The sequence below is a fragment of the Hylobates moloch genome, unplaced genomic scaffold, assembly GCF_009828535.3.
Source record: "Hylobates moloch isolate HMO894 unplaced genomic scaffold, HMol_V3 SCAFFOLD_7, whole genome shotgun sequence".
NCBI classification, from domain to species: Eukaryota; Metazoa; Chordata; class Mammalia; order Primates; family Hylobatidae; genus Hylobates; species Hylobates moloch.
Genome location: NW_026652282.1, coordinates 10535262 through 10548239, shown reverse-complemented (window position 1 = coordinate 10548239; position 12978 = coordinate 10535262). Strand labels below are relative to the sequence as shown.

Genomic DNA, 12978 nt, shown 5'->3' with positions numbered 1-12978 from the left:
AAAAAAAAAAAAAAAAAAAAAAAAAGGAAAAGAAATTAGAACTGATCAGTTTATTACTTAATAATAAACTTAGTCATTTAAAATAATAGCAAATCCATTATATGTCAACCTAAGTAATGTTTAGGAAAGATAACGATTTTCAAAAAGAAAATAATATTTTAGTGTGAGGAATAGGACTGTTTTACATTTTTGCAAATCTCTTTAATATCTGGCTTAATATTAGACAGCTGGACTCTTACATCTGCCTCTGCATTCATTCAGAGGCATCTTGGGGTATCTTGCTTTGGTTGAAGTATATGAAGAAAACTCAATTTCTCACAGGTATGTGCTTGGAGAATGGAGGAGTGTTTTAATGGCCTTTGCAGATAATTATGAAATTCTTCCTTGATACTACACCAAAATTCAGCAGCTAGTGGTTTCTTAAAGACTACTTGTAATGTGGAATCTGAAACCATATTGATGATATTTTTGTACTCTGTTCCACTAAAATTCATTGCTTGATCTTGCACTTTGATTGGCCCTTATATTCAAGAATTATTTTCCCTTGGCTATTTGGAAAATATTGGTTCTCTGAGTTGTGCAGATCTTCCAGACGTTGACACATTTCATTAAACCATATCAAAAAAATTTCATTTGTTAATATCACCACCGATTTCATCAAGAAGTCTGGTAAGTATTGGGAAGCTGTCAGTCTCACTATGGCAGGTACAAAATTGATTGGCAACAGATACTATCAGTTGTTTTCTTTGAAGTGACAAGCTGTTCATTTTTGAGAAAGTTTCTGCCAAATACTTAAGTCTAAAAAACTATATCTTGTCAGGCATTCTTTCAAGGAAGGGGGTGTTTGCCCCCAGAAAGGTACAAGTTTGGCTCATAACTCGATTACATAAGAATGTTTCCTGCAGCCCACCATCACACGCTGTTTTGCAGCAGAAGGGCTCTCTGCATCCTCTCACTCATCTCATTACACAAACTGTTCGAAAGACACATACTCGGGGGTTGAGATTTAATCAAGTTAATAATTTTTTATTGCATCGAGGACATTTGGAAGTGAAACTGGCTTTTTAATTTATTTTCTTGCGAGTGCGTGGTGGTGAGGAATGTGTTCCTGCTAAGTACACTATGGGGCCACTGCCCGATTCACGCTCAGGCATCAGCAGTTTTACTGTGCAAATGTCAAGCAGTGAAAAAAGTAAATAACATCTTGGTGCTATTGTAAAAAGAGTTTTGGCTTCAGTCCTCCTGCAAGGATCTTGAGGTCTCCTGGGGCTGCACAGACCGTCTTTGAGAGCCCACTCCTGGCTCAGATTGAGACTGGTGGGCAGGCAGGACAGAATCGCTTGGGAGCTCAGTGTCCTTTCCAGACCTGCCTGAGCAGAATCTGTGTTTTAATGAGGTCCCCAGAAGATTTATATGCAGGTTAAAGTGTTCCTGTAGTCCCAGCTATTTGGGAGGCTGAGGCGGGAGGATGGCTTGAGCCCAGGAGGCAGAAGTTGCAGAGAGCTGAGATTGCACTGCTGCACTTGAGCCTGGGTAACAGAGTGAGAATGTATCTGGGGAAAAAAAAAAAAAAAAGAGAGAGAGAGAGAGAACCAGTGCTCTTTAACAGAGGCCTGCAAAACTTTCCCTTAAAGGGCCACATAGTAAATACCTGTGGCAACAACTCAACCCTGCCTTTGTAGCTTGAAAGTAGCCATAGACCATATGTAAATGAATGACTGTGGCTGTGTGCCAATACAACTTTATTTATAGACACAGAAATGTGAATTTTGTGTACCTTTCATGTGTCACAAAATAGGTTTTTTAATATATTCTAAGCGGTTAAAAAAGTAACCACTTAGAATCATGTCAAAATCATTCTGAGTTTGCAGGCCATGAGGAGAGCCAGATTTAGCTGGTGGGCCACAGTTTGCTGACCTGTGCTATATAACACTGAGTGCTCACTGAAGTTACTGGGGGAGCTTCAAAAAAACAAACCCCAACCCTCTAATTCCTGAGTCCCATCCCCAATAAATCCTGACAAAATTGGTCTGGGGTGAAGCCAGGACATCAGGATTTTCAGATGCTCCCCAGATTATTCCAATGTGTAGGAAAAATGGAGAACCTCTGCTCTATAATGTTTTCCAAGAAAGTTAATTTTCTTTTAAGCATTTCTTTTTAAGATTTTAGAATTTGGCAGTGTCACCAAATGCCTGAGACCAGAATTATATATTGTAACCTTAGAGCAGGGCTTCTCACTCTTGGCACTGTGAACCCAAAACTATCTGAGATAGGTCTCAATCAATTTAGAAAGTTAATTTTAGCAAGCTTAAGAACGGGCCTGTGAAACAGCCTCAGGAGATCCTAATAACATGTGCCTAAAGTGGACGGGGCACAGCTTACTTTTATACCTTTTAGGGAGACATGAGACATCAATCAATACCTGTGAGATGTACATTGGTTCAATCTGGAAAGGCAGGACAACTCAAAGGGGGTCAGAGGGTGGCTTGCAGGTTATAGGAAGATTTAAAAATTATGTAAAGACCTGGAATCCATAGAAAGGAATGTCTGGGTTATGATGATAAGTGGTTGTGGAGACCAAAATTTTATGCTGTAGATGAAGCCTCTAGGTAGCAGGCTTCAGAGATAATAGATTGTAAATGTCTCTTATCAGATTTAAGGTCTGTTGATGTTAATGCTGGTTGGCTTTTCCTGAATTCCAGAAGGGAGGAGGTTATAATGAGGTATGTTTGAATCTCCCTTCCAATCATGGCCTGAACTAGTTTTTTCAGGTTGACTTTGGAATCCCCCTGGCAGAGAGCAGGAATCTATTCAGATGGTTGGGGGTGGGGAGGGGGTGCTTAGAATTTTTTTTTTTTTTTTAAACGGAGTCTTGCTCTGTCGCCAGGCTGGAGTGCAGTGGCACAATCTCAGCTCACTGCCACCTCCAACTCCCTGGTTCAAGCGATTCTCCTGCCGCAGCCTCCCAAGTAGCTGGGATTACAGGCATGCGCCACCACACCCAGCTAATTTTTGTGTTTTTAGTAGAGACGGGGTTTCACCATGTTGGCTGGGATGGTCTCGATCTCCTGACCTCGTGATCTGCCTGCCCTGGTCTCCCAAAGTGCTGGGATTACAGGCGTGAGCCATCCCGCCCGGCCTAGAGTTTTATTTTTGGTTTATAGCACTATTGGCATTTTGGGTGTGACCATTCTTTATTTGGGGGTGGGGGGCCGTCCTGTGTATTATAGGAGGTTTAGGAGCATCCCTGGCCTCTACCCACTAGATGCCAGTAGTGTCCCCACCCTCAGTTGTAACAACCAAAACTGTCTCCAGACACCGCTAAATGTCCCTGGGTGGCAAAATTGCCTGGATTAGGAACCAGTGGTCTAAACGATGTAGATGTTTTTTATGCTACTTCAGAGAATCTCCACATTGGAGCTATTGACATTTGGGGCTGGGTAATTCTTTGTTATAAGAGCATATTCTGTGCACTGTGGGTGTTGAGCAGCATCCCTGGTCTCTACTCACTAGATGCCAGAAGCACCCTCTCCCCCAGTTTTGGCAACGAAAAATATCTCCAGATATTGCCAAATGTCCCCTGAGGGGCACAGTCACCCCCTGTTGAGAATCGCTTGGCCAGCTCAGAATCAGGGAAGCTTCTGTCCACTGACATTCACTGCTGCTTCTCTTAGGATTTTCGTCCCCTCCATTTTCCCATTGCTTGTTGCTTGAAAGTTGTAAAGCTTGGTTCCTGCATCTTTTCTTTTTAATTTTGTGGCTCATTAGGAATCAGTAATATAGCAAGGAAGGCCCCATGTAGAGAGGTAAGGGGGTGTTTTTTTTGTGTGGTGTTTGTGGGTGGGTGTTTGGGAGGGTGTGTGTGTGTGTGTGTGTGTGTGTGTGTATGTATGTGTGACATTCATTCCCTGGGGAAGAATCTGAGCCCTTGTTCCTGCCAGCCCTACGTCTGAGCCAGCATTAAATCTGCAGCCAAGATCACAGACAACTTGGGCAAATCACTTGGCCATTATGAACTCACAGCCATGGCAACGGCCATCCACAAGCCTGAGGACAAAAGGTGTTTTATTCTGTTGTTCTGCACAAAAGGTTCTAGGGATGCTGGAGACAAAATAGCCTTTGAGAGTTAAAGGCATTGATGTGTATTTTTTTTTCTCCCTACTACATGGCTTATATTTAAACTATCTTAGGCTAATGTACACTGTAATTTTTGTGTGAATCAAAACCTAAAATTCTTTTTATCCAGAGGCCAGCTAAATGAAGGCATAAGACATTAGCCCAACAGAGGCTTTTAGGGTTTGGTGAGAGGTATTGAGAATTACTAGTAAAATGTGCTAGAAAGCCTGGCATTCTAGCCTGGCCAACATGGCAAGACCCCGTCTACTAAAAATACAAAAAATTAGCTGGGTGTGGTGGCGTGTGCCTGTAATCCCAGCTACTAGGGAGGCTGAGGCATAAGAATCACTTGAACCCAGGAGGTTGAGGCTGCAGTGAGTGGAGATCACACCACTCACTCTAGCTTGGGCAACAGAATGAGACTCTTTCTCGGGGGGGGGGAAAAAAAAAAGCCTGGCATTGATTTTTATTTTTTTACATGAATACATCACAGTCATCAAAAAAAATGCTTTCCTTATTTTTTCTCGTTCACGTTACCCAGTGTTGTCATTGCTAGTTTGAAGCTTGGGAAAATTCAGTCTGTGGATTTATAGGAGCATCCAAGAAAAGCACTGATCTTCCTTAGCTATCATAAACTTTTAACAGCATGGTGTTCTGCTGGTACTTGGCACCACCCTATATTTAAAAACATCAGCTTGCCTATGACTACTAAGGACAGCCTGAATCCCAGATCTACTTCCTTTTTGTGCACGGGCACTCCCAGCACTGCAGGCGGTAGGAGTGTGTGTGTTTAGAAGTCTGCTTTCTCAGGTGACTCAATTCCTGTCTTCTCAGACCCTGTCTATGGCATGACACTAAAGCATGAAAAATTCCAAGGTTAACAGTACTTGCTTGGCTCACAGAAATGCACTCTAGCTGCACTCTTTTCAAGACGGCTGGACAACTTGGAACATTTTGTTTTTCTTCACTGTAGTCCTTGGAACTTGCCATTTGATTCACAAGTGACTGGAGGGTTATGGCCAAACCCAGTGGGCCACGTCTTAGAGAAAAAACATCATACACCATTGAATATGAAAGCAGGCATTTCAAACAGACTCAGGATGCCACACCTGAGACCGGGAAGATGCCACTGTTGACTAGAAATGGGCTTCTCAAATTTTCGTGTGCACACAAATCACCCCAGAGGCCTTGTTAAAATGCAGATTCTGAATCAGTCTGGGGTCACTTCCAACATTCTTTATTTCTCACAAGTTCTTCCCTGCTGAAGCTAATACTGCTGGTCCAATGAACACACTTTGCAAAGCACATGGAATTGACAAATGGTCCACTCATATATTTTCTTGACCTCTGATAGTTTTCCTTGTTGCCCAGTAGAAGCTGCCAGCATCCAAGTTCAGCTCTTCTCAGCTACAGATCCACATAGCCCTTCACATCATCCAGAGTGATCTTTGACAACCCCAATCTGTTTCCCGTGCTTAAAAATGCTCCCTGGCAGACCAGGCATGGTGGCTCACACCTGTAATTGCAGCACTTTGGGAGGCCGAGGCGAGAGGATCACTGGAGCCCAAGAGTTTGAGAACAGCCTGGGTAACATAAGGAGACCCTGTCACTACAAAAAATTTAAAAAATAAAAAATGACCTGGGTGCAGTGGCATGGGCCTGTGGTCCCAGCTACTTGGGAGGCTGACGTGGGAGGATCGCTTGAGCCAGAGAGTTCAACGCTGCAGTGAGCAGTGATTGTGCCACTGCACTCCAACCTAGGCAACAGAGCAAGACCCTGTTTCAAAAAAGAAAAAAAAAAGCGCAGTGCAGTGGCTTCCCATGATTTTGTTTTTTTGTTTGTTTTGTTTTTGTTTTTGTTTTGAGATGGAGTCTCGCTCTGTCACCCAGGCTGGAGTGCAGTGGTGCGATCTTGGCTCACTGCACCCTCCACCTACCGGGTTCCAGCGATTCTCCTGCCTTAGCCTCCTGAGTAGCTGGGACTACAGGTGCCCACCACCATGCCCAGCTAATTTTTTGTATTTTTAGTAGAGACAGGGTTTCACCATGTTAGCCAGGATGGTCTCAATCTCCTGATCTTGTGATCCGCCCATCTTGGCCTCCCAAAGTGCTGGTATTACAGGGGTGAGCCACGGCGCCCGGTCAAGGCTTCCCATGATTTTGAAGATAAAGTCCAGAATTCTTAAGGCGGCCTGGAAAGCCCTAGGTGGTCTAGCTCCTATTACCTATATCCTCTAGCTCCTAAATAAACACATTTAGCTTTTTCTTACTTTTTGCAGCAGTTTTGGTTCCTCTAGGATGAGTGTGTGATAGGTGACTAAATTGCCCAGTGTTCAAAGATATCATGCACACTGTGACCAGAGGTGGCTTCTATACTGACATAGAAGGTACAGTGGAGAGTGATCCATTTATAGATTGTTGGATATCTACCACACATGCAATCTTAACCCTGAAGATAACTGGCCAACCAAGCTAGAATAAGCTCTACATCCAGCTGTATTATGTCCTTTAAATTTTTCCCATATTTTATGTCACTAGCTTCTAGTCATGTTGGCTGGTACAGTCCATAAGAGTTTTATCTGTGCCAGTGGAGCAAAGATGGTGATTTCTGTTCCATAGGAGCCAGGGTTCCTACAGCCACAAATAAAATCATCTGCTGTAAATGTAAGAGCATTGGCATCTGCTGAGAGAGCATGATTCATTGAAGTGATCCCCAAGATTCTTGAGTTCCTGGTTTTCCCTGCTGTTATAAAACTAGATCCACAGCATGAGGTATACAGAGTCCTTGAGAGATTTAAATTGGAGGGAAACTTTAGCTTTGATCTAGTATTGAATTTGGGATTGAACAGCATCATTCTTCTAACCCCACTTGTCTTTTTGAGCCTGGGAGCAGCTGTGATATTTCTTTGGAATGCTCTAACCATTTGGATGAAAGGCTGTTTGAAGTGGCAACTGTGGATTTGGAAGGATGAGTTCTATCATTAAAGGGCGAGTGTGCTACACCGTAACACCTAACCCTAACTCCAAATGATGGAAAAGGGTGTGGGTTTAGTTTAAAAATATATATAGATGTATACATCTATATATATACACACACAGCATTAATGAACAATTTTATCTGGTTATAAATCAGTGTCACCACATCAGCTGTTTAAGTATTCTGGATACTAGATCTTTCTGTAGAAGGACCCCTCCAGTATGAATTATTTGCCCTCCTGATCTTCCCTGTCCTGCTTCTCTCCACTCTCTTTCCACTGGCTCTGCAGGGGTCTGTATCTTTGCCCCTATCATGCTGGACTATAATAATTGTGTTACTTGTCTGCCTGCAGTACTGGATTTATCCTGAAGCCAAAAAGGTATCTTATTTCAGTTTTGTGTACTTGGCACCCAGTAGGTCTTCACAAAGTACTGAATTAGTGAAATCCAACAGAAAATCCAGTTAGAACCCAGCTCGAGTTATAGAAAATCAAATATGTGACAATTCAAAATGTGTCTTCCAAAGCAGTGTTCTGCGATGATGAAACGTCCTATATCTGTGTTGTCCAATACAGTAGCCAGTAGTCTATGTGGCTTTTGAGCATATGAAATGTGGTTTGTGCAACAGAGGACCTGAATTTTTCATTTTATTTAATTTTAAATAAATGTAAATAGCTACATGTGTTAGTGGCTACCATTTTGGACCACACAGCCCCAAGGCCTCACATCTTTATCCTTTAAGGACCAGATACAACTTTGTTAGCCAGGAAAGCAGGCATTCATCTTTTTCTTAACATGATCATAGAGGCTGAGAATGTGGGGAGGTTGTGAATGATACAATACCCATGTCTGTTTTCTCTTTATAATGAGATACGTCAAGGCCAAGGATTCTAGTTTCTCTTAGTTTGGGAACCTGGAGAGAATTTGGACTTCGAGTTGCATTCCTCTCACCTCAGTCCCCAGAAAGTCATGTAACAAAATGAGATTGAGCTCTAACATCTCTGCTTACAAATCCCAAGTGTCTGAAGCTCTTTAAGATACTGACTTGCTAGTGAACTTGAACCATATTGTGCACTGGTTCCCTTTTTCTTTTTTTGAGACAGAGTCTTGCTCTGTCGCCCAGGCTGGAGTTCAGTAGCGCGGTCTCGGCTCACTGCAGCCTCTGCCTCCTGGGTTCAAGCGATTCCCTTGCCTCAGCCTCCCGAGTAGCTGGGACTACAGGCGCCCACCACCACACCCGGCTAATTTTTTGTATTTTTAATAGAGACAGGGTTTCACCGTGTTAGCCAGGATGGTTCCCATTTTATATAGTTTCCCCAATCCATTTCAGGGAAGTTGGTCTTCCTGAAAACAGCTGCTCATCTTTTGAAATAAAAGGAAGCACAGCTTTCTTATGAAGCCCTGATGTTTTTTATTTTCTGAAGCCCTGATATTTTTTATTTTCCAATGAACTAAAGAAAAATCTAGCAATGAGTTTTCATAGTCACTTTCCATAGGTTTAAGTGAATGCTAGTTTAAAAGGAATACTCACTAAAATGAAAACATTCATTTATGGTGTTTTATGCTGGGTTGTCATTCCATGACGACTACGAAGACCATTTGGGGGATTTTTTTTTTTTTTTTTGCTGGCTTAATGTGCTTGCCCTGAAGTAATGAAGTGCCCTTGATTGCTGCTAAACACCATAATGCGTTTAAAGTTCAATTTCCCTGACAAGCCATTTACTTAAGGGTCTGGATAATATAAACAGAGACGGGAGGTTAGGAGAGGTACTGACATTATCCCAAGGGCAGCGCTGCCTTTACTGAAACATAAATGTCTCCAAACTGAAAACGTCACCTGGCTCTGCCCCTCAGGCAGGTCTTTATGGACATCTCAAGTCAAAGTTTATTTTAAAAATGAATACAAGTCTCATCTTTTCAAGATTAAGAGTGACTTACGGCTGTCTCTCCTTCATTCCACTTCATGGATGTTCATTTTGGTTTTGTTTTTTTCTTCTGTTCTTTTTTCTCCTTCAAGTACTTAAATATCACCCACCAGTTCTGGGTTCTGACTCTGAACGTGTTGTGTGGGGGAAGGGGGCAGGTGGAAGCCAGGGAGGAGGAGGACTGTGAATGAATTGCTTGGGCTGACTGGGCTGGGGGGAAGCATTTTTATTAAAAATTTGAGATAATTTCTGATGTCAACTTGAATGAAACTTGAGTGGACCCACTTGAGTGGCTCTTGGTGACTTTGTTCTTCACTGAATTAGGGACCAAAATACCTGTGACCTTTCCAAAACAATCACCTTGCTATTTGTTTGAACCTGGCGACCGGCATAATTGCTGTATCAGATTCTCCCAGTTGCCCCGGAGGTCCAGGGCTTGGGGAAAGCCGTTGGCTGCTACAGCAGCAGACGTATTGAAACCCCAGAACTGTGAGGCTGGAGACGACCTGACTGTTGCTTTTCTTCACAGAGCTGCAGCTTCACTGCTGTCCTCTCTTTTGACTGTGTTAGTGGAATGAGTGCTTCTCGTTGGCACTTGAGCAGGGCTCCCCCCACTACTCAGTCGATCAGGAAGCTCTAGAATTGTAACTACCTTATAACTCTTTGTCAATTGACTGCTCTGCCATTCACTACCCTTCCAGATTCTGAGCAAATTAAGTTACATTCCCTTTTGGAGCCTCAGGGTCCTCACTGCAGAATGTGAGATCATGGTTGACTACCACACTGGCCCTTGGGATGTCAAAGTATTAACCATAGAGCATGAGAGGGGAGATGGAAAATTAAAGCCTTCTCTGTGAATATGGGGTATTCTTGAAGACCGGAGGTGTTCTTGCCCATAACGGCTGTATTTTCTCTCCTTTGGGTCCAGGCTGCTTTGAATGCTGCATCAAATGTCTGGGAGGAGTCCCCTACGCCTCCCTGGTGGCCACCATCCTCTGCTTCTCTGGGGTGGCCTTATTCTGCGGCTGTGGGCATGTGGCTCTCGCAGGCACTGTGGCGATTCTTGAGCAACACTTCTCCACCAACGCCAGTGACCATGCCTTGCTGAGCGAGGTGTAAGTATCTGGTTCCCTTTAAAAATGTATCTAAGGCCTGGCGTGGTGGCTCACACCTGTCATCCCAGCAATTTGGGAGGCTGAGGCAGGCAGATCACCTGAAGTCAGGAGTTCAAGACCAGCCTGGCCAACATGGTGAAACGCCACCTCTACTAAAAATACAAAAAAAATTTAGCTGGGCATGGTGGTGCGTGCCTGTAATCCTAGCTACTTGGGAGGCTGAGACAAGAGAATCAGTTGAACCCAGGAGGTGGATGTTGCGGTGAGCTGGTGAGCCGAGATGGCAACACTGCACTCCAGCCTGGGTGACAGAGTGATACTTTGTTTAAAAAAAAAAAGTATCTAAGATGCAACCACCTCATGATGTTTTTCAGAAAGACTACAGTGTGCTTTCCTGGCAGAAGATGAATGCTTTTACTTAAAGCTCTCTTTATGCAGATAGAAAAAGGTTCATGAGAGAAGGAAAAAGAAAGGGCCTAGAATGTGGTAGGTGTTTAGGCCCCAGGGTGGAATGTTACTTGGGAATGGCAAGGTGCACACATAGGACACTCCACACATGGTAGCTGTGGACATGGGGGGCTGTGACATGGTGATAGGTGATGCTGCCGATTGTCTCAACAGAATTGTGTTGTTCCCAAGTAACAGATGCCTCCAACTTTCTCCCAGGAAGTGACCATCCCTGGAATGGTAGGAGCCCTGTTGAGGACTGACCCCAACCAACTCTAAGCCTACAGGAGCAGTATTTTAACGTTAACTCTTCTAGCAGAAGAGCAGATCCCAGGGCATCCTCCATTGCAGAAGAGAGGAAGGTCCAGGGGTTTAGCAGCAGATCTCTGCCTTTCTTTCTGGAAACATTCTCAATGGAGTCACAGTGACTCCCACGCATAGATTCTTGTAGCTGTGCAAGCTCAGCGGCAATCTACTTACTTCCTTCACATGTCTTCCCCTTTCTCCATTTCCTTCCACCGTTTCGTTTTCTTCCCTTGAATCCCAAAGTTCCAGTGTTTATGTGTCTTATGATTATAAGAAACTTCTTCACCAGACTGAAAAAGACATGAATGAATTTTTATGGAATGGTCATGGAGTCATGTTGGAGACTCTTCAGTCCTTAGGGAATTTTATTCTTTCTTATCTGTTCACAAATGACCTCCAAAGAAATGAACACAGGTTGGGGAGATTATAAGGAGGGCTCAAGCAGGACAGGGGACTCACTGAGTTCCAACTATGTGCAAAGAAGAAATGTTTACCAGGACTGAACCTGGGAAAGGTGTATTGATTTAATTAGGTAGTGATCTCCATCTGTGGCTCTCAAACTTCTGAGAAGCGCTAAGAAAATCCCCATGCCTGACCCCAGACCAATTAGGACATAATCTCTGGGGGCAGGATCCAGGTACCAGTATTTTCCAAGCTCCCCAGGTGATTCTAGTAGGCAGCCAAAGGCTGAGGACATGTCATCTGTCTTGGTTAGCTTTTGTGGGACAAACTGCATTGTGAATTAACTTTCTGTGTCTTAAACCTACTCGACCTAGTACTACTTGTGTGGTGGGAGTCACAATGCAAAAGACATCTCCCCAAATTACCCCCCAAAGAAGCCCCGAGTGCCTACTTAAGGGTTTTATCAGAGTGACATTAACCACTAGGCCTGGTTGGGAAGCATTTTGAAAGGGCAGAAAGAACATGTTGTCCATTGGGCCAGGGTTCAGATGCTGGCTTTGCCACTAACTGTGTATCCTTCGATGAGGAGCTTGACTCCTCAATGCCTGTGTTTTACTTACGTGCAAAATGAGGATTCTAACCCTTGCCGCCCAGGACTCTCAGGTAAGGATTAAAAGATTACAACTGGATGCTGCCCTGAGCAAAGGAAACATCATTCCCACCTTGGAAGGAAGGCCCAGGTTGCTGGGACATGGGCAGGGATGCCACCCAGGATGCCCCACAAGTCCATCAAAGCCATCAGTGGGGCGAGTGACGCACTCACAGGAACATCTCCCTCATGTCCTCTCTCCAGCGTCCAGAAACATAGTCACTACCAGGCAGTGAATTTAATGGTTCAGGATCTCTTCTTCTCTTTGTGTAGGATACAACTGATGCAGTATGTCATCTATGGAATTGCGTCCTTTTTCTTCTTGTATGGGATCATTCTGTTGGCAGAAGGCTTTTACACCACAAGTGCAGTGAAAGAACTGCACGGTGAGTTTAAAACAACCGCCTGTGGCCGATGCATCAGTGGAATGGTGAGTGTGAACCTCTAATAACTGATTGTTTGATATATAACCAGAGCCACGCCTTGATGTATTTCCTTGTATTTGGCAAAAGCTACCAGATATCGAGCGTGGATGGAGAGTCCACGACACAAATATTGGCCTTACCAATTTAGAGTTAGGACTATAAAAACCTTCAACATGTTATTGATAGTAAACTAAAGTCTATGGCTGGTAGAAATAAATCAAATGTTTTCATCAGTGTAAAGGTGAAAAGGGTGCTGAAGATTTTTCAAATGCCAAGTTCCCACTGTAGAAGGAGGTAACTTTCATGTGGTCTCAGTGCTCCCCTTTGGTTGTCTTTAAATATGGATCATGGCCATAAAGACATACGTGAACTATGGAAAATCATCCTGATCCTTCTGTAAATACTTACCAGTATCTGCTGTACAGAACGCCTAGCTGGGCTTTGCTAGCCACTAGAGGAACAAAGATTCAAACACAGGCTGCTTTCTCAGGCAGCTTATAGTCTAAGACAGGGGTTAGCAAACTAGGGACTGTGGGCCAAATTTGACCTACTACCTGTTTTTGTACAGCTCAAGAGCCAATAATTTTTTTTTTTTTTTTTTTTTTTTTTTTGAGACG

General features: G+C 43.6%; 1 protein-coding gene across 7 annotated transcripts in view; it reads left to right on the top strand.

Moving 5' to 3' along the window:
• Positions 1 to 12978, top strand: part of GPM6B (glycoprotein M6B) — a 166788-nt gene that overhangs the window by 142123 nt on the left and 11687 nt on the right. For all 7 annotated transcript variants that reach the window (XM_032756589.2, XM_032756592.2, XM_032756586.2 and 4 more), the window contains 2 exons: positions 9946 to 10132; positions 12210 to 12366. In XM_032756589.2, the coding sequence (XP_032612480.1) occupies positions 9946 to 10132; positions 12210 to 12366 (344 nt within the window). The remainder of the gene's footprint in view (positions 1 to 9945; positions 10133 to 12209; positions 12367 to 12978) is intronic.